Source organism: Apis dorsata, unplaced genomic scaffold (genome assembly GCF_000469605.1).
Source record: "Apis dorsata unplaced genomic scaffold, Apis dorsata 1.3 scaffold_169, whole genome shotgun sequence".
NCBI classification, from domain to species: domain Eukaryota; kingdom Metazoa; phylum Arthropoda; class Insecta; order Hymenoptera; family Apidae; genus Apis; species Apis dorsata.
Genome location: NW_006263457.1, coordinates 1,080,726 through 1,103,755, shown reverse-complemented (window position 1 = coordinate 1,103,755; position 23,030 = coordinate 1,080,726). Strand labels below are relative to the sequence as shown.

At 37.1% G+C, this 23,030-nt stretch overlaps 1 protein-coding gene across 5 annotated transcripts in view; it reads right to left on the bottom strand.

Annotated features, from left to right (window-relative positions):
* The window catches only part of LOC102674873 (ral guanine nucleotide dissociation stimulator), a 36,357-nt gene that overhangs the window by 538 nt on the left and 12,789 nt on the right, over positions 1–23,030 (bottom strand). The window contains exons 1-7 of one of the 5 annotated variants that reach the window (XM_031509706.1): positions 22,839–23,027; positions 13,109–13,321; positions 2,216–2,320; positions 1,666–2,095; positions 792–1,414; positions 387–701; positions 1–296 (exon numbers count right to left, since the gene is read on the bottom strand). In XM_031509706.1, coding sequence (XP_031365566.1) covers positions 1–296; positions 387–701; positions 792–1,414; positions 1,666–2,095; positions 2,216–2,320; positions 13,109–13,273 — 1,934 coding nt within the window. In that variant the 5' untranslated portion in view covers positions 13,274–13,321; positions 22,839–23,027. Of the gene's footprint in view, positions 297–386; positions 702–791; positions 1,415–1,665; positions 2,096–2,215; positions 2,321–13,108; positions 13,326–22,838; positions 23,028–23,030 lie in introns of those variants that run through there. The other 4 variants (XM_031509708.1, XM_031509704.1, XM_031509705.1 and 1 more) reach the window with 4 other exon arrangements.

The following is a 23,030-nucleotide window of genomic DNA, read 5'->3' as shown; positions in this document are numbered from 1 at the left end:
CTCGGGCTGGACAGGCCAACGATATTGGGGCTGTTCCCGTTGGCTGTGATGGCAGTCGGGGGCGCTAATCGGTTCTGTTGATTCGTCGCTCCGCTTCCCCCGCCGGAGCTCAACGACACGTCCAACGATGGCAAGGACGAGCTGGACGAAGAGCTGGACATCTGGGATGGCGACGTGCGCCGATCGAGAGAGTTGTGGGGCGAGCTCGGCAAGGAATCCAGATCGCAATAAAACTGGGAGCTACTCGAACTCGACGTGGAGGCTATCGAGTCGTTCTTACGGTGACCCTGATGACTCTGCAAGATAAGTCTGGGCTCAGTCCTCTCGCGGGAAACAGGTGATCGGGAACGTGTTCGTATAAACGAGATGAGGGAGAGCATGCTGACCTGCTTCTTCTTGCCACGATTGCTCAAAGTGTTTCCGGGTGGTGGCGGCTCGATCTGACAACTCAGTTTATACGCTTCTCGATCATCGAGCACAACCACGGAGTGGAACCAACGATCGAACAACGGATCCGTGCTGAAATTGTACGCATTCGCGGCACCCTGAAGCAATCTTATCCTAGCGAGGACCTCGAATTCTTTCCGCCTTTTATCGAAGTTGATTAGACCCTCCGCTATCGTGTCAGGTATCGCGGTGTCTATCATGGTGAGATCCGTTAAGAACGTGCCCAGATACGGTATCGTCCCATAACTGATATTCTACGAGAGAACAAGAAAACGATTCGAATTAATTTTCGGCCAAATATTCGGCGTAACGTACGCGTAATTAAATTAAAAATTAACACTTACGCCCGCGTGAGTATTTTGCTTTTGAAACAACTTTTGCAGGTGTCTGTCGCTCCTGCCCGCCGTGTCCGCGAACTTGGCAGTGCCCTCTTTGATTAAAAGCTCTCGTTGGGTCCACGCGTTGTTCTCCTCCGAGAAAATTCTCTCCAACTCTCTGAACAGCTCGTGCTTCTCCCTGGGCATACACTGCCAACACTTCTCCAATCTGTAGACAGGGTTGCTCTGCAGACCGGACACGATAGCCTTCAGGCTACTGAAATTCTTCAACACCCGCAACTCTTGAGCAATGTCGATCCACGTCTCGAGGATCCTCGCGCGTTCTTGAGGCTTGGTCGACGAGTCCATCAGTATCGTGGATATGACCCGAAGGGAAACGGCGTTGAATTGATTCACGGTCGCCAATACGGTGGCCGCGTCGTGGCTCCTCGAACGATCCCTTCTCGACCAGACGGCGCCCAAACATTGGTGGGCCACGAGTTTCTTGAACACTTCGGCGTCCATTCTGGTCAGCTGCTCGGCGAAATGTCGGTGCGGAACCTCGGGAAAATTGTAGCTCGCCCAATGATCCACGATTGGATCCGGGGAACCACGCGCTAATCGACCATTGTCGTACACTATGCACGAATCTGGAAAAAAGAAAGAAACGAGTGTAAATACTGTTCTGAATAGAAGTAGAATAAATATATGCACGTCTCATCTTAGAATCGATGAATCAGAGCCCAGTGATAAGTTGCAACATTTATCTATAGAGAAACGCAATAAACATCTGGTTTAATAAACATTTGATATAACATTTTACAGAATCGGTGTTTGAAACGAGGCAAGAAATTTTTATTCTTTATATATATATATATAGATATAATAATTTTTCGCTCACCTATTTGATCTTCACGCTGAAACCTGTGCAAACGATGCCTTGCCTTGAGCTCGAGTTCCGAGCCAGGAAGTCGTCGATGCGTGAAGTCGAGGACTCGGCTGAGCAAGGGGTGGTTCGGAGGCGACTTCCAGTCGCCAGGATAGGCGTCCAACCAGACGTGAAGAGCCTGAACCAGAGTCTTTCGATGTTGTTCGCCTGTCAGCGCACCGGATCCTTCATCGAGGGCATCGTACCTCGACAACAATAGCTCCAGCACTTCCCGCGGCGTGGTGAATGCTCGATACGTCGCCAAGAAGACATTGATATACGTCGACTCGAGTTCCCCGTCGTCGTTCGCCAGACTTTCCACCAGCCGCTGCACCGTGCCGGCTTTCAGGAAACGCACTCTCACCGTCTCCCATTCCAAATGCGAGATCTCGTCGTCCGAATCCTTAATTAAAAAATTCCAGAAACTTTGAACAACTCGAGGAGTAGTTTTAAAAATTTGGAAAATTTCGAAATGACAATAGCTTGGAGAAAAATTCGAAAATCGAATGGTTTCAATTCTCACCGATGCGGAGAGGCTCCTGGTCGGCCTGTGATATCGGACCTTCTTCAGGTACACCGTGTATATGACGCCATCGCCCCTTTCCTCGCCCCATAAACGCCACGTGGGCTGCGAAGTAAAAGGAAATGGCAAAAGATTAAGGCGAGGAAACGATTCTTATATATCCGGGGAGGGAGGGGGGAGAGATTATCGGCGGCGGCGACGATAACAGAGGAGAAAAACGGAGGGGAGTGGGGGGGATGATTTACGCTACTAATTTCAAGAGCTACCACCCCCTGTCATGCGCAACCATCTCTCTAATGAGGACAAGCCAATCAATGGACGTCGTGCACTCGGCAGATTTATTGAAATAATTGACTTCCACCTCGAAATTGACCTCGGCCGTCCATTTCACGGCTTGAATCGCGATTAACCGGATGAAACCGTTTTATCCTCGCGATCTCATTCTTTCTCTCTTCTCGTTGTTTCAAATTACAAAAGCTAATCATCCGGATGATAATCTCGGCTCGTTTTTTAACAAGAATTTATGAGAACGATTCGCTTACACAAGGTTAACCGGTTATAACAAAATGAAAGGATTAAACGTTGAAATGCATTTTGAAGCGAAATTATGCGATTCTTTCTTTAAAAAAAAAAAAAAAAAAAAATTGGAGATTGCAGATGGAAGATAAGGGAAATCGTTCGATCCAAATGACTCCTTCGATCAATTATGTAAATAATCGATCGACATCGTCCGATGAATTTTTTTTTCTTTTTTTTTTTTTTTTTAATTCTGAATTTCTTACTCCAGATGCAGCGACGTACGATGCAGGATGCTTGGAGACGCTACGTACGCGATTAAGAAAATTCCTCGAGTTCGAAAATTTCAATCTACATGCGATACTTTCCATAAACATTTAACTGGTATATTACGATTAACGATTTGATTACGGAGCGAAGAATAATTCGACTGCATGAGGTCGCTTGATGTATCTCAAAACAAAGCATGCACAAATCCATCCGTTAAAACGAACTGTTCGAAGCTGACCATTCTCATTATTCTAAACTACGAGAAAAAAAAATATATATATATACGTATATATTAAGGATACGATCGACAAACACAAAGGAATACAAACAATATAAAATAAAGTTCGCAAAAGAAGGACGAATCAAAAATATAATTTAAGGTTACACACAAAATATATGCTTGGTAATCGGTAGCAGACAAATTTACTATATTCATAGCGCATCACTTCACAAAATGGATATTGTGCCAACTTCAATACAAAGTGAAAAGTATGCTCGTCGTAAAGAAAAATAATCCTCCTGCAAATATCGCTATTACCTGTTGATAAATTATAATAAAATCTAACGACCTGTTCCAAGTTTCAATTCTCTTTAACACCACTTCATAAACTCAATTTCGCTAACTAAATTTGAGAAAAAAGAAACTTAAATTTAAAAAGAAATTTTACTCAAGTTTAATCGATCCAAACATCGCCCCACCAACTTACAATTAACATTTTTCTTGTCGGCAACGCGCGGTATCGTTTATATCATAATTATGCCGCGCAGAAAAAAAAAAAAAAAAAAAAATAGCATTCGTCCCAAGATCCACCCCTCCCTCGTTGCACAAAACGCGTTTAATCCCGAGGAATCGAGCAACACCCTTCCACGCCACGTTCACTTCGTTCCCCGGGTAGATCTTTCGCCTATTTTCAGCCCGGCTATTCGAAATCTCGAGGGGTGGACGTAATTACAAGCGGCCATAAACGGCCGGCTCCGCTCCGTCTGCTTTTTAACTGTGCAGGCTGGAAAACCAGCCGGAACCCTCCTCCTCTTCGTTTCCTCCTCGCGGAGACGCGAGCGAACAAAAGGAGGGGGAGCAAGAGGGGGATTAAACGGAGCAGCCTTGGTGCAAACGCGAATAGATTTCACGACAAATAAACACGCCAGCCTCCGCGCCTCGCTTCCGGGGAGGAGGGGAGAGCCATAGTGGAACGGTAAACACGGAACGATGGCAAGTCGGAGAGAGAGAGAGAGAAAGATCCTTATCCTGGCAAGGTGTTTTAGCCGATAGTATATATATAAAATGTAAAAATCTCGATTTTAGAGATCTTAATTGGCGTTTAGAAAAACTTTAATTACGCTTCCTGGTTGTGCAATATATTTCCCTCTATTATTAACGAATGTAATGTACGAATGTATATTAATATTTCATGAAGTTGTTCTCTTCTGTTTCTTTTTTTTTTTAATTTTAATTTTAGTTTTTACGATTCAATGTTTGATGATTATTATTTATTAGTCGTTAAGATTAAATCATTGCGAAGAAATGATTACGAATGCGAGGTTTTAATTGTGAGATTAAATTCAGCGAGTGAATTCAAGAGGATTGTACCGATGAGAATATATTTAAGAATAAAAAACTCTCGATAATTTGCTCTCACGATTATTTTTCGCCAATCGATAATTATTATAGTTGTTCACTTTCAACTCTCTTTATTCGCCATAATTATCGGTAACGTTTATCGTCAAAATATATTTGCATGCTATCACGTCCTCTTCCCTAACAGAGACACCGATTTATAATACAAATATACATATACAACGTAATTCCAAAGAAAAGAAAATATGGAAAAATTTAAAAAAGAAAAAATTTCTCGAAATTTTCGAAGCTAAGGTTAGGCTAATTTCTAATCTCTCCCGGCCGAAAACGCGAGACCAAAGGTCTTGGAGCCAATTACATCCTCGGCCACGTCTCCCCAAGGGAATAAATTGTGGGACCCTCAAAGGAACCACTAAAAATAGTATTCTCGGTTGAACACGCCCAGAGTCACATCGGTTTGCTGCTTTATTTGCAACGCTAAAAACGTCACCAAAGTTATCCGGTCCAAGATAACTTACCTGCAGGCCAACAAGAGAATCGTAATATCGCCCTCGGGAGGAACATACCGGAGGAGAGCCCGGGTGCATACAAGATCTCCGCCGTTCCTCCCTATCTCTCTTGTATCTACCTTCCATCTTGGAAGGTGACCGTGCAACAGAATCGTGGGCCAAAAGGAACGAAAAATCGTTGCCATTCCACCCCTTTCTTTAATATGCAACGTTTAACCGATACGCGGGTTATATGCACACAATGGAAGAAGCAGCCAGATTCGATGGAACCGAGAATGGAAAGCGTTCCTCCATGAAAAATGAAAGTAGCGTTCCATTACGTACGTACATCTATTGATTGTTAATCGTAAACACGCGGAAGTTCGAGTTTCCAGTAATCGAAGAAGGAACGAGATATTGGAATAGAAAAGAAAATTCACGAAGATTGTTATTATCAATGGCTGATTAATAAGATAAGGAGGAGAGAGATTGAAATATCTCGAAATCGATGAAAAAAAAAAAGAGTGTTAGGCGTGGATATTATTTTTCATACACGCGTGTAATGAAATATTCATTCACCAGTTGGTGAAAGAAATAAATAAATGCTCGAACACTCGACAATTCTTCGACGCTTTAAAAATTTTCTTTCTTTTCTTTTCTTTTTCTTTTTCGCCCGAAAAAATCTCGGCGAAAATATTTTTCTCCAAGGGAGACAAGAATCCAGTTAGATAATAAAACGGGAACGGCTGGTTTCTCTGGTTTATACCGGGAAGAGACAGATGGCGAGAAAGGAGAACCGGCCAAGGCGATTCCGAAGAAAACTGGCTACGTTTCTCGATGATGACGAGTCTAGCCAGAGAAGTAAAACTCTCCCGTGGAAAAAGGCGGCTTATGCTCCGGAACGAAGCGGCAATTAGAGGCCTACAGGGAGAACCCGAGCGTGACTTAAGGTCCTTATGCCCCCTTGTCCTTGGAGACGGCTCCTCGGAACACGTCAACTCCAACCATTGTTCAAACGTGAATTCTGTCCGAGTAGAAATCTCGTTGCTTCCAATTCGAGAACCGATTGTTAAAGTATCGTGAAAAATATATTCAAACTCGTCATCCCTTCAAAGTTGTCCATCTTCTTGTAAATTTAACTTCCTAATTTTAAAAAGGAAAGTTTTGCGTGTCAAGGATCGTCATGAAGATTCGAAGATACCGATATAATTTTATATCGTATTATCAATGTAATATGTTTACATTGACGAATATATTCGTTTGCGACAAATATAAAGAAAAATATTTAAATATAGGAAATATTTTTGAAATTTTTTTAAAGTTAATTTTAAACGATAATCCTTTAACATCCAGTATATACTATCTATATCAATTGAATCAGGAATTCGAAAACTCGATTTTAAGATTGAAGGATCGAAAAAAAATCTTCTCCACTCGAGCGAATCTCTAATCAAACGAACCTTGAGAAATCTACGATCCCCTCCCCATCAACGTCCCAATTGAACGACCTTCCCGGTTCATTCAACTCCTCCCCTCACCGAGATTTCCTCCATCGCGATTTCCAATCGTCGCCCATCCTCGCCAAATGACAAAGTGAACTATTATACGACTAAAGACGAAAGCAAAAGCGACGTGTGTACAAACTGCTATCCCTATTATTCCACGTCGTTCTATAAAAAGCTTAACTATTGGATTACCACGGGGAGAGGAAGAGAAAAGAGTTGGATACGATCGATACATGGAAATCCACCCCCAACTATCGCGATACCTTCTTCCCTCCTCGTAAACATCGACGTTGGAATCACGATTCCAGAGAAATCGGTGGAATATTCCAACCAGCCAGGGTCGCCACGCTGCTTTGTCATCGATCTGTCAAATTAGATTCCGCGAAACTACGCGTTGACATTGTCGTTCCGCATGAAAATTAGAATTCTCGATCATTAAAAAGAACGAACGTTGCTTTCGATTGTTACTTCATCGGAAATCAAATCGTTGTTTGTTCAGACAATTAACCCTTTCCATTAAGATCAATCGTATCGCCAAGATATATCTGAACCTGAACTACAACTTTTATTTACATTAAATATGAAAAAATATCTCACAATTGGTTAACAATGCTTCAAATTGCTTGGCGCGCAAATTATTATCAGATAAATTCTACGAGCGATCTACAATTTTTCTAAATTTCTAACATCTCATTTTCTAACAAAATCGATATATAATAAAGATCTTCTATAATATGAAAAATACACTGAAATCATAGAACATAGAACCGCCTTCTCCCCAATCTTACAACTCCAGAAAACATCACATTCTTCTCGAAAGAAGAAGAACAGGAAACACGAATTTGCGTAAAGGGATCAGGATTTTGACGTAAGGGAAATAAGCACGATCCTCGATCAGAAAGAAATATTCCATGATTATAAATAAGATCCGTAATTATTGCTACGTTCGAGCATTGGAAATCTGGAATGGGGGATCGAGAAGCTCTCGCAGATACGATTTCGCAATCTTTCGAGCAACGATTTTCCATCTGTTGGATAAATTCACACGGTGATCTAATCCTCTCAGAGTTTCTCCTCGAACGTTACGATCCGCATTATCGTCACGGAAGATTCCGAGTATTTTTTCCATTTCACGTATTTCTGCACGACGCGTTAGAATAATCTATCCTAAAATTTTATTTTAAATACCGGGTCGGATCATCCGATTTCTCGTAATGTTAGCCTGATAATTTTATCTACATACATTGGAATGGAAAGTTGATATACTGTTAATTCTGTGAACGAGATCCAAGAGTGAAAAAATAATATTGAAAAATTTGTTTCTATTATTATTCATTGAATCTGTCTACAATTCCATAAATTTGCTTTATTTTGGTTAAAGTTACTTGGAAAAATAACCTAGCAGAATATATAAAACAAACAGAGATAAATGTTATTCGACAAAACTTTTTACTATCCAAAAATTGCAAAAATCCACGGATGCGTTATTTGCAAAGGATCGATACGAATTTCGAAAATTAAAATTTTTCTCCAAGTGTAATCCTGACCTTGTTTCAGCCACGATAGAAAACAGAAAAACGAATGATAATTCGCTCGTTAATCGTAACTCATGGATTTCCGCCCGTAACAATGGCTACTTAAAAGCCGTTTCCACGGTTTATTAATTAAGTGGAGAGAAAAAAAAGAAAATGATTCGTCATTCAAAACGAAAAAGGATCTCGAATGCGAAGGACAAACACGATCGAGAAGAGAGAGAGAGGGGATGGCCGCGACAAGTGAGAAATAGTGGCGTTGGTACCAAGACGGGCCGGAAGTTCAAAGAACGAGCTCTGATAAAGCGGAGCTTTGTTGATGCCTGCCACAAAGCCCACTCACGTAGGCGGTGTGTGTACCTTCAAACACCTCAATGGAAGGAACAATACGCCTGGAACGTGTTAACGCCGCCGAAAAGTTCTTCAAACGAGAGAAGTCAGGGTCAACGATTCCAACTGTGCCACTATTCTTTCCTCGTCAAAGGACGCAGAAGTGGTACTTAACTCTATGGATTTCTTTGATTGGTATTAAGAGATAATAGTCACGAGATAGATAAAAGAATAAATTTAACTCTTATGTCAATACCCTTTTATATATATCATAATTCATTCGATTAATTTATCCCATATCGTGTGCGGTATTTCAAAAGTGAACACAACTCGAAAACGTTATATATATTTTAATATAAGAATTTTTTAGAAAAAAATATTTGCAATTTATACTTAAGATCAGAATTTCATATTTGCCTGTTAAAAGATTTTCAAATTACCAATTTTTACTTGATAATCACAAATTGAATAAAAAATTTTGTATATGCGTGTTTAAAAAAAAGGAATTAATTTTATTCGTTATTTAGATTTGTCACCAATACGATGTGTCCCAAATATTTAACTGCGAGTACAATTTATCGCGATCACGTGTCAGAAACGAGCAAGATGACGATCAAGATACATAATGAGCCACAATTGCAAACACATCGAGGCGTTTAATAAACAGATCGAAATAATCGTATCTGGCGAACAGATTGTTTGGTTATAATTTAATGGGACAAAGAAAATTTTCTTCTTGCTTCTCGAGAGAGAATTGGTTTGTTTCCGGTCAGGCAACGTATAATTATACGGATCCGTAAGTCAGTACGTAAATTACTGATTCTAGACAAGCAATTAAACAAAGTGGTGACAGAAGGGAGGATGATTCATTCACATTCGTGTACATAAGGTGTCAAAGCACTTTAAAGCGTTCGTACTCGTAACCCAATTTCCATGATTAAGAAAACGAAATATCCAACCGATTCGTCGATACGTGAAATTTTTAATATTTTAATAAATATTTCTTACAATTTTTTATATAATAATAATATTCTAAGTTTAAACTAAAAATTGATAACAAATATTTTTCAACTTATGATTTCGATAATTCTTAGATAATACGATTTTAAAATATATTTTATAACATAAATTTTATAACAAATACGTCAAATGATCCAGCTGGATTTGAAGATAAAAAATTTCAAAAAGTTCATTTTAAAAAAGAAATATAAATCAAAATTTTTGAAAATAAATAGAGATATTTAATGTATTCAATCATGTACATTTGCATGTATATTTAACTTTTCTAAATATCGAGTACAAAAAGTCGATATCTATGAGTCAACCGAAGATAAAAAAAAATGTTAGCCTGACGTATCGATTTTTTTCTGCTCCATGGCTCTTAGAAATGTGAGAAAAAAAAAAAAAATAGCAAACGAAGCTTATCTAATTCGAGAGAACTCTTCGATTTAAATGTGTAAATGGAATATTTGTTATTCCTCGCATAATTCATCGAGTAAGCATCAAATTCGAAGCGAAAATAGCGAATTGACGCGAAATGAGAAAATTTCCATCCGTTAAATCGGTTGAAAATTAATCAAGTGACGTAAAACTGGGTTATGTCACAAGGAAAATCATATAATCATATCTGGAAACGAAAAGTGTCGCATGTTTGAATAACCATATTAATTTTCACGGCTCGATAAGAGAAAACCAATCTCCCTGATAGAGGTACAGTTGGTCAAAAAAGTATCCAATCGATTAAACATTTAATTTCTAATCGAATAAAATTCTCCACTGTACTATCTTTACTTTCCAATTGAAATCTGAATTCCAATATCCAAGGAATGTTATTTAAAAAAAAGCTTCACGAAAAAAGAATTGCAATTAAAAAGAACGATAAATATTTTCTCAAAAATAGATTTCGATCTTAGAAATTGTCATTTTCCTCGCTATAATACAATTTTTCAGAGAAAATGGACACAATTACTGGGATTAAATATTTTTACGATTGAAATGTATCGTCAATTTTCGATTGAAGAACAATTTATCGACTCTCTAATGGAATACGAAATATCAAACGAAACGAAGCCTCGACTTTATTCACCGGCGATCGGGTCAATGTAATCATACGTCAGTCTTTATTTGCATACTGTCCATCCTGGTCATTAACGACAACGATACAGTTCCGATGACACTCTGACCCTGATTACCACTTCCATGTGCCGCGCCAAAGAGATCATGTTCCAGAGTGGCTCCTGTATGATTCACTTGCGAAATGAAATCACGCGATCGTCGAAATTCTATATCATTGTTCGTTTCAACACTTGATCGATTTATCAGTGCAAAAGAAGATACAAGAAGATAGTATGATAGAAATGTTTACGCGCAATCGTTTTGCACGAGAGCAAATATAGCTTGTTGTAAATTTATTGGACGAAATAAAAATAATATACAATTGATACGCGAAGAGAAAAAAAGTTTGATAACAAGGGTAATGGAAAAGTTCTTGTCGAGATATGAAAACGATGAATGGAGAAATTATTTTTTGAAAGATTTTACAGAAATCGAAGATTATTGTTATTATTATTATTATTTTTTTTTTACATTCAAAAAATGAAAATCCAAAATGTAACAAATGTAAGATTTATTGTATCGATCTTTGAATATTAACGGAAGAATTAGCTATCGTATCGAAAAAAATTGAGCAACATTGTTCTAGGAAATTTCGAACGAAAAAAAAAAGGAATCTATCTACTTGATATTCTCGGTTGAATAGATAAGTACAAGTAGGTATATAACACAATGGCTCGCCTTTATGTTAATTCTAACGTTGAAAGTTCGCCTTCTATGGACAACACTTTCTATGGTGTCAGCCTTTTTCTTTGAAACATCTTGTTTCTTCGAACAATAGCATTAATTGCTTAAGATTTCCCCCTTTTTTTTTGTTGTAGAAAATTCAATTCTTCGATGGAATATTCCAATGTTCGTTTAAGATATCGAATTAAAAAAAATTGATCGAGTTAAAGATATCTTAATCGAATCACGTTTAAATGAATCAAAACTAATGCAATATTCGCAGAAAATCAATGCCTGAAACATTTCCTCATATAATATTGTAAATTTAATCGAAATACATTTATCCAATTTATGAAATTCACTTCGATGTAAAATTAACAATTTATTACTGTTAATAATAATAATAATAATCGATGATGCTATTCTCTCTCGTTCTCATGCACGAGAGAAACCATTGCTACGGTTGCAATAACAGGTACAGACATGCACACTAAATAATAATGAAACTCACAACAATGTTAAAGAAACGCTACGTGCGAAAGCAATTTGTTTTAATAGCTTATCGATATATCGTTCATATATCTCTCATATCATCTTAATAACATCAAAGATTATGCGGTGTCAATCGAAATCTTCGAATAACATCGAATTTATTTTCAAAAATACGAATCTTTATCGTGAAATTGAAATTCTTAAAAATTTTCATCGATTAATTCGAGCTCGATTGAACTCACCAATTATATGCAATTTTTTTTTTAATTGTTGAAATTTTTTAATTTCATAATTGAATAAAAGCGAAGAGATTGAAGACGATTTTAAATATTCCTATGTATCTACCAAATCGAATACGTTCGAGTGAACTTTCGCACAATTTATTCGAATATTAATCGAAATCATCTACTGAATACGGAAACAATCGTATTATCAAGAAAAAGGAACAGGCAATTTCGACACTTTCTAATTGAATAGAATCAGATTTCCAGCTGTGATAGGTTCGACACGTAAATGATTGCATTATTCGATATTTCTGATGATCAATTTCGTTGAATTTTATTAAATCATTAAAAATTGATCACAATAATGTTAAAACTAATGCTAACTTTTGTCACTCATTTTTGAAAAAAAAGAAACAGGAATCGATGATAACACTTTCCCATTTACTTTTTTTATTAAAAAATATCTCAATATTCAAAAAGATTTATCTTATTAACGAGAAAATATAATTTTTTTTTTAATATTTTTGGGAAAGATACGCGTGTAAAATTTCTGACCTATTTTTCCAAATCCGATTACATCCCTCGCGTATACACTCCATATAACACTAATATTTACTTAAACGACTTCACAAGATTTACTCGAAAACGTCTTGCTTCCAACCTCCCTCTCTCACAAAACTCTTCTAAAACAAACAAACGCGTATCCAAAACTCTCCAACTTTTCGAACGCTCTATACAAAATTTCTCGCTTGAAACTTCTTCAACGTTCAATCCGCACAACCCAAAGAATTTTCTTATTTTCCCTTGTATACGCTCAAAGTCACGTAGCCGAACCCAGCTGTGAAACGAGACTCTACTCGCTTCAAAAAAAAAAAAAAAATTAAACCGTAACGCAAAGTACACACGCGAGAAAAAGAAGAACGAAACGAGGGAATCACCCACAATCAGGCAACAGAAAAGAAAATATCGATAAATAACGAACAATCGAGAAGAAGAAGAAGAAGAAAAAAAGGGAAGAAGAGAAGAAAATGAAAGAAGAAGATAAAAGGGGCCAGAAAAAAAAAGAAAGAAAGAAAGAGAAAAAATCGAAAGAGAGAGAAATAGGCAAACGAACGAGAGGGCAAAGTAAAACGAGGATGACGAATTCATTTGGGAGTTGTTTTGTGTGTTGTTGTTTACCTGCTGCACGTACCACTGGGTGGAATTCTGGTTCTTCCTGTGACTGGTGGGCTTGCAGGGGGCGCAGAGCAGCAGGGGCGCCAGTTTGTTCACCCCCTTGACACTGGCCGACGCCGGGGGCGACGTTGGGCTCAGCCCGTCATCCCCCAACACAGGCCACAGCATCCACGTGTGAATGTCCGCGGAACTTCCCCTTCTTCCGTCACTTCGATTCTGCCTGTGCAATTCGTCTCGTGATTCATCTGACCGTCACAATTTATCCACCGCTAATTTTTCTTCCAAACCTTCATTCTACTCGGGATTGAGTTTTCGTATCTTAACGAGTCGAGAAGGGATTTGGAAACTGCGCTTCCACTAGAGCCGCACTACTGTCGTATTTATCCTTCTTCGTTTTTTTTTTTATTAATTTCGATAAAAATGAAATGAAATATAGGGAATAATAGAGTAATTGCGAGAATTGACTGTACAAAAATTTCGATTGTTCGTTAAGTTATGAGTAATTGATGTTTGCGCGAAACGAGGACAAAATTCAATTACTTATAAAATAAACCTCGACCGATATTTTTATATAACAATTTCTCTATTTGTTTTGCCCTCTAGAATCGATCAATCATTCAAACGAGTATACTATGTATTTCGTACGTACGTATTTTTTCTGCTATTGTATTAATTAAAAATTGTTGACTGTTTCGGTGATGAAATATCTTATATCGAATAATTTTCTCTTTTTTTCGATATTATTACATCCTCTTTACAATCCTCTTTACAAGAGCGCAAAAAGGAGAGGACAAAGAATATCGAATTCACAGAGATCTCGATTCTCAATTTTATTCGTTGGATAAAATGATCGATAGACAATCATGATTCGGATCTAATCGCTATTGGCGACGAGCAACTGAAATTATCATCGATTCGAATGTTTCAATTCCCACAAGCGAACGATGCCAGAGAGACGTTCCATTATCAAAATCGAATCGAGATTAAAAAGTGCGACTTGCGATCCAAGGTTAAATAAAAGTCTCTCTTTTATCTGTTTAGAAATTATTTCCAGTGATAAAATGTTGTGCATCGTTAAATCGAGCTGCTCCGTTTACGAGATTCTTCGTTATCGAGTGATTGAATAACGTAGGAAAAGTAACAGAAGAATATTGAAGTGGTTATTTCATTCTTACGATGATAACAGATTATAGAGAATTTTTTTCTAATTGAGATTACTGAAGATGGAGAATGGTTGGTAGGTTTATTGAAAAATTGATCAAACCTTGAATATCGTAATACGTAAGAGTTTACAATTATTGGAATTTCCCAAAAATAAATAAACATAAAAAAAAAACAGTGGAATTTCGAATTAATCATTCGATCTTTGAGTAAAGATATATATCCTTCAATCTACAAGTTCAAACCTATAAATTCCAAATGAATCATTTCCCAACGATTCGTAAAATCGATCAATTCGCGTAATAAAGCAAAAACAAAGGAAAAGAAATTCTATTTTTACTCATTCTAATTTTCAATATACTGACGATATTTACTTAAAAAAGAAAAAAAAGAAAAATAGGCATCGGTTTACTACACTCGTATACATTTTCGAAGGGAGGAAATCAACGATCGATTTTTCGATAATTGAAGAATACGAACGACGTCGAAACGTGGAAGGAACAGATGACAGAAAGCATTTTCGTTAAAGAGGATGTAGCTGCAACGCGTGGGCGAAATTGCGCTTCCTGTCGCCTGAAAACCGCGCGTATTTTCTAAATTCGCTCGCCAATCCCGCCAACGTGAGTTTTCATTCATTTTAAAGCGAAGTCGTGATAGGGCAACGTAAAGATAAATTAAACTGAAATTTGTCTATGCGATGAACCTTGCACACCCACAATGTTTACACTGTGACTGTTTTCGCATCGTTCCATCGACGAGAATAATATTTAATTTGCCTTATATTATAATGTTTAAACAACATGACGTAAAAGTTGATATTTATATAATATGTGATAATAAACTAATAATAAAAGCGTAAAAACACTTTGACTGAAACTGGGATACAAGAGCAAAGCCGAATTACCAAGTCGACTGAAGATTTTTCATGCGTGAAAAAACCTGAGAATGATTCTTCTTCTTCTTCTTTTTTTTTTTTTTCTTTTTTTTTTTATCAAGTCAATTCACGATGCATGACGCGTCAGTATCTATTCTGTGCGACTAGAATTTCCCACGTGCCGATTTGTTACGCAGCAGTAATGCAATATCGTAATACTTATGATAAAATTTAACGTTTGAAAACAAAACAAACCGTCATCCTTGGACATGACGAATGACCAGCTTCTTTTTTTCGTAATTCGAAGATATAGAAAATGTGTCAAATAACGCTTCAGACATTGTCTTTCGACACAAGACTATCTCCGCGTATAAAACAAAACCTTCAATTAAAATCTTCATCTCAAAATCTGATTCGTTCGACACGCAAAATTAATACGTTCCTAATATCCACGAAAACGTTGAATTCGTTCGAAACAACTTAATGAAACTACTTAATTTAAACCCATCGAAAACAATATGAAATCTTCGAAAAGAAAAGCAAAGGAATCGAAAATTGTTACAAAGGAATCACTCGACAAAGAAGAATTGACACGAAAGATGAAAGAAACGAAAGAAAGGAATAAAAAAAAGAAGATATCATGATCATCACGAGTGGTCGAACACGCGGGGTGGATAATAAAAATAGGTAGGTGAGGACGACCTATACGATTGTGAACGAAATCCTGGTCGACTTTGATAAAAGAGTGTCGATGCTCGTCGACGCCTCGTTCCGATAAAACGAACGCCCTGTCACCGCTTGCCACGAGAGACACTCTGCTTCTCTCTGTCTTAACCCTTTCCTCTCTCTGCATCGTTTCTCGCGCATCCATTCGCAAATTCAATTAACGATTGTCTACCAACCGTGACTCGAAAAAAATCGAATAGTTCATAGTGTACACGGTTCGATGGAAATTTAGAAGAATGGCTGGTAAACTTCGAACCGTGACTAAAGAAACTTGCGCGATATCTCATATGATTCATAAATTGGAAACGTGGAGTGCGCGGAAACGGCTGTTTCAAGAGAGTATTTCTCAGTGGCTAGATTGAAGGAAATTAAATGCGAGATTGTTGGATTCTTCTTTTTTTTTTTTTTTTTAATTTCGCATTTTAATTTCATCGAGTCGATAGTTTACACTTGGTTATTCCCTTGTGGATCGTGACTGGAAGAATTTATGGAAGATTTGGGGAATTTTATTCCGAGAGGATGGAAATTTAAATACTTGTTTGTGTAGTCGTAAATCAAGTCTTGGACGATGGGTCAGGGTTGGGCGTTATTCGAGTAAAACGAAAGTCGTGTTGTATCAAGTATGAAACTTGTTTGACTCGATTCTATTTTTCGAGTGGTTTCTGTTACACCAACGTAACAAATAATTTCGTCAGAAATACAAATTTCCTCGACACTTTTTATATATCGATCACTGATATGAAATTATATATCCGATATTTTATTTAATCTCGACTCAGACAAAAAGTTCTACTTTTCTTATATATCGTTTCTAAAATAAGAATGGTAAATTGGGTCGAATTGTTATTTTTATATCTCGAAAATTACATTATTTATACTCTTACGCGCTCAAATTATTATTATTTGAAAAATTATGATACAAATTATTCCAAATCGAATCGACCTGCTTCTAACCTTCCCCTAATCATCGTATTCGAGAGGATGAAAATCATTTCTCATAAACCCTTAAAGTAAATTTATCTTTCCGATTCCAGGTAGAAAGGAAGGGGAAAAAAAGAAGATTGATCGATTCGTAGCAGGTAAAAGAATCACCTGGAGTTGTTTATCGATATTGGATACGAAAAGATATCGAGATTAGAAACGATTTAGGGATCTTGTCTCGAATCTAGTTTGCTCGAAAAATGCAGGCGATTCAAGCGCATTATGCAATATGGCTATTGTCCATAAAGGGAGCTGGTGGACCCGCTCTCCATAGCAGGAAGCGTGTTTTAAGCTGCAGCGCGTTTCACGAGTATGAATCATTTGGCGACTCAAATGACTCGACTGTTACGTTATTTTCTTATTTAACGCGCGGGACAATGAGTGGCTCACGAACCATTCGAAAACTTCGTGCATTGTGTTATTAAATCTATATACGTGCATCCATATAAGTAATTTCATGTAATTTTAATTCTGCTTGCAATAATGTTTTTCCTTTTTTATAAACAATTTATAAAAATTACGACTGTCTTAATTATCGTAATTTCAATTGTATTTATCGCGAAAATATTTACGCATTATTTCAAAGATTATTTATGGAATTGTTTAAACATTCAATTATTCGTGGTTAGTTACGAAAATATCCGAGTATTTCCATATTTTATCAAAATTTAGAGAATTGAGTTGAGGGATAACGATCTGTAATCGTTTATAATCTCTAGATCGAATCTCCTACGTTTGAGAGAAATTTTATTCTTCGAATACGCGTCTCGAACGCCTGCCAGAACTCGAGCTGTGTGTACAAACAGTTCTGTTAATGGTTACGTTTCGCGGCGAATAACACGACGTATTAACATCGTGACCTTATATTACGTACTTATCAAGCGAGGCTAACCGCGAGTCTTCGTAGGGAGTCTCTATCGGAGCGAAGTCAATTTACCATCATTTTATATCAAGACAATCAATTCTTCGTAGTTATAACTATCAAATAGATCCGTTTTAACGAGTAAATCTTACTCGGAATTGCCTTTACGTAAATAGAAAACACAAAGAACAGTTTGAATTCCCATGACGCGCATAATAATTTTTTAATCATTTTCAAAATAATTACGAAATAATTACAAAATGTTACGAATAAAGAATAAAAAAATCACTCGTATTCCAATGCTGTAACTGTAAAAATATCTATTTCCTAATATCTTCATTACGAATACAAGGGAAAAAGTTTCTTAGACAAATTCATCGTCACGTTTTCACGGATGGAAATAAAAGAAAAAAATTATTCGAAATTATTCGTGAAGAAATTGGATCGAAAACATCTCTCCACCTTCGACTTAGCAAGCATAATCACATTTCCTACTCAATTACTTCACTAGTAGTAATGCAACGAGATGGCGATTCCATCGGCTGTTTTGGAATATCGGTGGCGTTGTACGAAATGAATAAATTGTTTTCAAGGAAAAGAAACGAGAAACTCGAGCACCCGATTCGGAACAATTTTCTGAAGCGGTCGTAATCTCGAAAGGGAAATAGTGCTTGCTCAGGTCGGCGGGTAGGAGACTATCAATTACCTTTCTGCGAATCACGTCGAATGTCGCCAAGTCAGGCATCCTTTCGACGTATATACGGCGTCCAACGAAAAACGAAAGCGCACGCCTGTGATTTATAACCGAGAATAATTTCTATGGCTAACTGAGAGAGGCGTTTCTCAGTCGGTTGACGAATAAAGGCCGTGAAAGTGCACCAACACCGAACACGAAAAATAAGATAAGTCTAAATTCCACGTGGCAAAAACTGCGCCTTTACGCGTTTCTGTCTCGAGGATAAACATTCCATTTTCGTTTTTCAACCAAACACTGCGTTTTAGAAACTTTAGCAAGTTTTTGTAGCAGTTTTTATGGATTTATCAGATTCGTAAGAGGATTATATCTTTGGGTCCAACAGATTGTTTCTCTTTCTTCTATCCAGATATATCTGATATTTTTCTTTTTACTTGTCAAGATCAAGGGGGAGGAAAAAAAGATTAATTTTAGTTTCGAGAATAAATACATTTTCTCCATCCTTTATAAATATTTGAAAAATATCCTTTTAGGGGAAAAAATTGAATCCAATCCTCTTTCTCTCCTACTGTTACTTTCGATACTTTCCTCTTTATTTAACGAACAAAAAAAAGAAGAAAGGAAATAAAAAGAAATAGATAGAAAATTCTTCGATTAATTAGACGCGAGTTACTCGATCCATCAGATTCACGAGATGAATTAAACCGCCCCTTTCCCCTCTAACTTCAACACCATTCGTAAATAAGGCGAACTATAATTAAATATGACCGCGACGAGATATCGTTGCCGCGTCCAAGCGATAAAAGAAACGAAAAGGAAGGGGTCGAACGAGACGCGGATGTCGCATGATACATTAACATATTCGAGCCGGTTTTCCCATATTCGCCAACCTTGATCCATCACCTTTCTCGAGCGAAGCGAAAATGAAAAAAAAAAAAAAAAAAAAACAGGAAACAAAATGAAACGAAGAAAAAACGAAGAAACGAAAAATGAGAGAAGGGTAAAATCGGACGATTCTCCTTGTGTTTCGCGATAATTCGCGACGAAGTTTGGACGGTGGCCCGCTTTTAATCGCGAGACTCGTATAAATGCCGGTTACGGAATTCGTGCCAAACCGTACGACCAAATTACTCCGTTTCTACGTTGCTCGACACGCCAGAATGTTGCACGTGCCACCGACCGCGTGTGTGCTCGAACCTGATATACGCGCGCGATCCATTCAACCGTGCCTCTCGAAAGTTGATGTCGAAATCCGCTTGTTTGCCGCATTTCGTCCGATTCGCGGCTATTTTAATAATTAAATAATAATTTTTTTCCAAACTTGCCCTAGAGAGACATTCTTCATCGTGTCATCTCGTTCGAAACTCGAAATTCTTCGAAAATCGAAGAAGGTTTTCTTCATCGATGAGCACGAGAAATTCGCTGAGTTTTCCTCAATTTGGGAGTAAACTTTGAAGAGTATTTTTCATTAATGAACGATTAACGTTGATTATCCAATTCTCGCAAATGCGTGCGCGAGAATGAAAATTATCCTTCAAAGTTTTATTCTCAAAAACGCGTTCATAAATCGATGTCTATTCATCTCCTCTGGGTCTATTTTGAAAATCTCCTTCAGGATTTTCAGCTATTCGATTCGAAATAAACATTGTTAAAATAAAACGTTGGAGGAACAAATTGGATGTGGACCAATCTCAAAAGCCAATCCCGATCCGAGATGGTGGGTATTTTCATCAATCGGCTTTTTGTTTCCTCGAGATGTTATCAAAAGGGATTGTACAAATATTGGATCTTACGATGGATCGGGAGTTGGTTTGGGAAATCCAGTCATCGAGAGGAATTACGATCGAAATCGTGGTGACGGAATAATTAAAAAGACCCTGATCTGTCCTGAGAACATTTAACGTCAATCTTATCGATCCATTTAAAAAACAAGAATAATCGAGTCTGTGAAAATGAAATTGAAAGCTCTAAGAACAAACCTTCAAACAATTTCACGTTATTATATTATTATATAATTGTATTATTATATTGCATATTCGTGATACGAGAGTTGAAGGAAAAAGGGTGGCTAAAATAGCTAAAAAGGCATGCCTAATCTTAAATCTAAAACCTGCGAGCCCAAGAATTCCGGCCGCGTAATCGTCTATTTTTGCTCGTTACGAGTGCGATCCCCTGCACAATTTTTAAAGAGGCGATGATCGTGCCGACAATTAAAATACAACGGAATGGAATAAGCGGATTATAAGGTAACGCGTAACACACGGATTAGTCATGCGCGGCTAATGCACAAGGTGCGCGATCGTTCACACGCAAACACGTGTAACGCGCGACAACGCGCTCGATTTTCCAAGGCGTTCCTAGAAACGGTGAACCCATTCGATATGTCCGCACGCCCTTATGCTACGAGTCTATTTGCTTCGATAAGAGATTACCTACATAGCTACGAGGATGGATATTTCGAACGAAATGAAATACGTATAATATTTATGATGATTACGATCGAATACGATTCCCATTTGTAAATAAATTATTGGAAAAATTGGAGAAATTTTTATAAATGTACATTTTATTCATCCAATTTTTATTCATGACAGAATTTTCTATTTAATATAAGTCGTAAATTTATTAATTGTATAATTTTCGAAGTTAAATTATGTTTACTTTCTTTATTGTGTAAAATAAATATTGTATAATATTAATATTATGCGATAAAAACGGTGCAAAGAAGTTTGGTAATGAAATTGATAAAGTTTTCTTCACCGATTCTGAATTATTTGATTTTTCCAATAATAAAATTTTTAATTTTTAGTAATCAATAATAAATATGCCGAACAAGGATGATCTCTATTGTTGGGAATAATATGAAAATTCTAAATGACGAGTGCACAAAAATTAACATAAAAGATATTCTCACCGATTGAATACATTTCTCTGAACATAAACTCCTATTATTTGAATGGAAAAATCATACGTAACGAGAATCAGTGAATTCATATTGTACGAACTCGTTATATAAACTGTTTTAAATAGAGTTTATTGTATGGAAATATCATACCATTAAAAAATTATACGAATAAAATTTAATAATCGTTCGATTCTGAAGGACGCGCCAGAAAATTTATATAAACTATAAACTCGACGTTTTTCTTTCTTCTCACATCCTTATTATTAATAGTTTGATAACATGACTATAATACGCACTGATAGTCATCAAATGGAAGCGATAAAGGCACAATTGCGAGGCGCCAACACGCGTGGGAACAAATTAAATCTTCCAATCGAACGAATTGCCATTGCTTGATCATCGATAACAAACATTTCCATCGTGAGGTTTAAATATGCAACTAATAAAATGATATAATCGATCCAAGGATTATTCTTTTTGATAGGTTTAAATTGAATTCAAAAGAAACGTTTCATCCACTCACGAATGGAAAAGGAAACGATGGATCAAAGTGCTTAATAACCACGTTGTAAGAAAAAAAATAAGTCGTCCTCGTTTCGCGTACCTTTCATTACAGTTTGTTTCTGCGATGTAATACACTCTTCTAACCATGTAATCAAGAAAATCTATACTAACGTTGATGCAAAGTCTGCTAAAAGTACCGATCAATCAAACGTTAGAAACGACGTTCTATCAACATATCACGGAATTCGTAATGAAAGGAAAATGAAAGAAAAAAAAGCAGAGCTCGATGTATCTTTACGAGATCTCGTGGCCACGATACTATTTCGCGACCGCAACCTTGCACACCTACTATTTATCTCATTGCTCGATCATAGTTTTCCCTCGAAAACAAAACCGGTAAAAATTCACCGGTAAACGGAACAGCTCGATCCTGGCGTAACCTCGGATTCTCCATTTATTATTTTCACCCATAGCAAGGTGAGAGGATCCAAATACAATACACGCGCGATAGAACTCGTACGGTAGATAAACAATATTTATAGGAAGTAAGATTCGTGGAATTCGATGATATCGTCAGATTCAATGAAAACATATCACGAACAGAACTGCGAATGTTTATATACTTGAGAAATATAAATGCGCATATTACGAACGAATATAAAATAAAATATTCGTTATAAAATTATAACTAATACTAATATCTCTATTTCCAATCATGTTTTTTCCTTTTCTTTTTTTTTTACATAATTGCATTCATTCGGAATACGAATATATATATATATAAATATCCGCAGATATAATTCTAATTATACGTAAAAAAAGAAATCACGGAGGACTTCTCTTAATAAAGAACGTCGATCATTCCATATTGATATATGCTAAGGGTTAACCATTATCCCCTTTCTCGTAATAAAAAAAAAAAAAAAAAAAGCGAAACTCAATCCCCGCAATATTCTCCTCATATCCTATAATAATAATAATATTCTTAAATCTAGCCTCGAAATTCGAATAAAATCGATTACTCACCGAACACCAGCCTTCTTCCTCCCGGAGAAAATCGTGCTTTCGAACAAAGAACTGGAGGGAACTGGACGTGGTCCGCAGAACCCCGAGAAACACGACTCAATCCCCGGCAAACTTCGTACTAACTCGACACCTGCCCTCGAACCTTTCTCTCTCGGCTGTCCCGACTTCTGTTTCCACACGCACACGCACAGA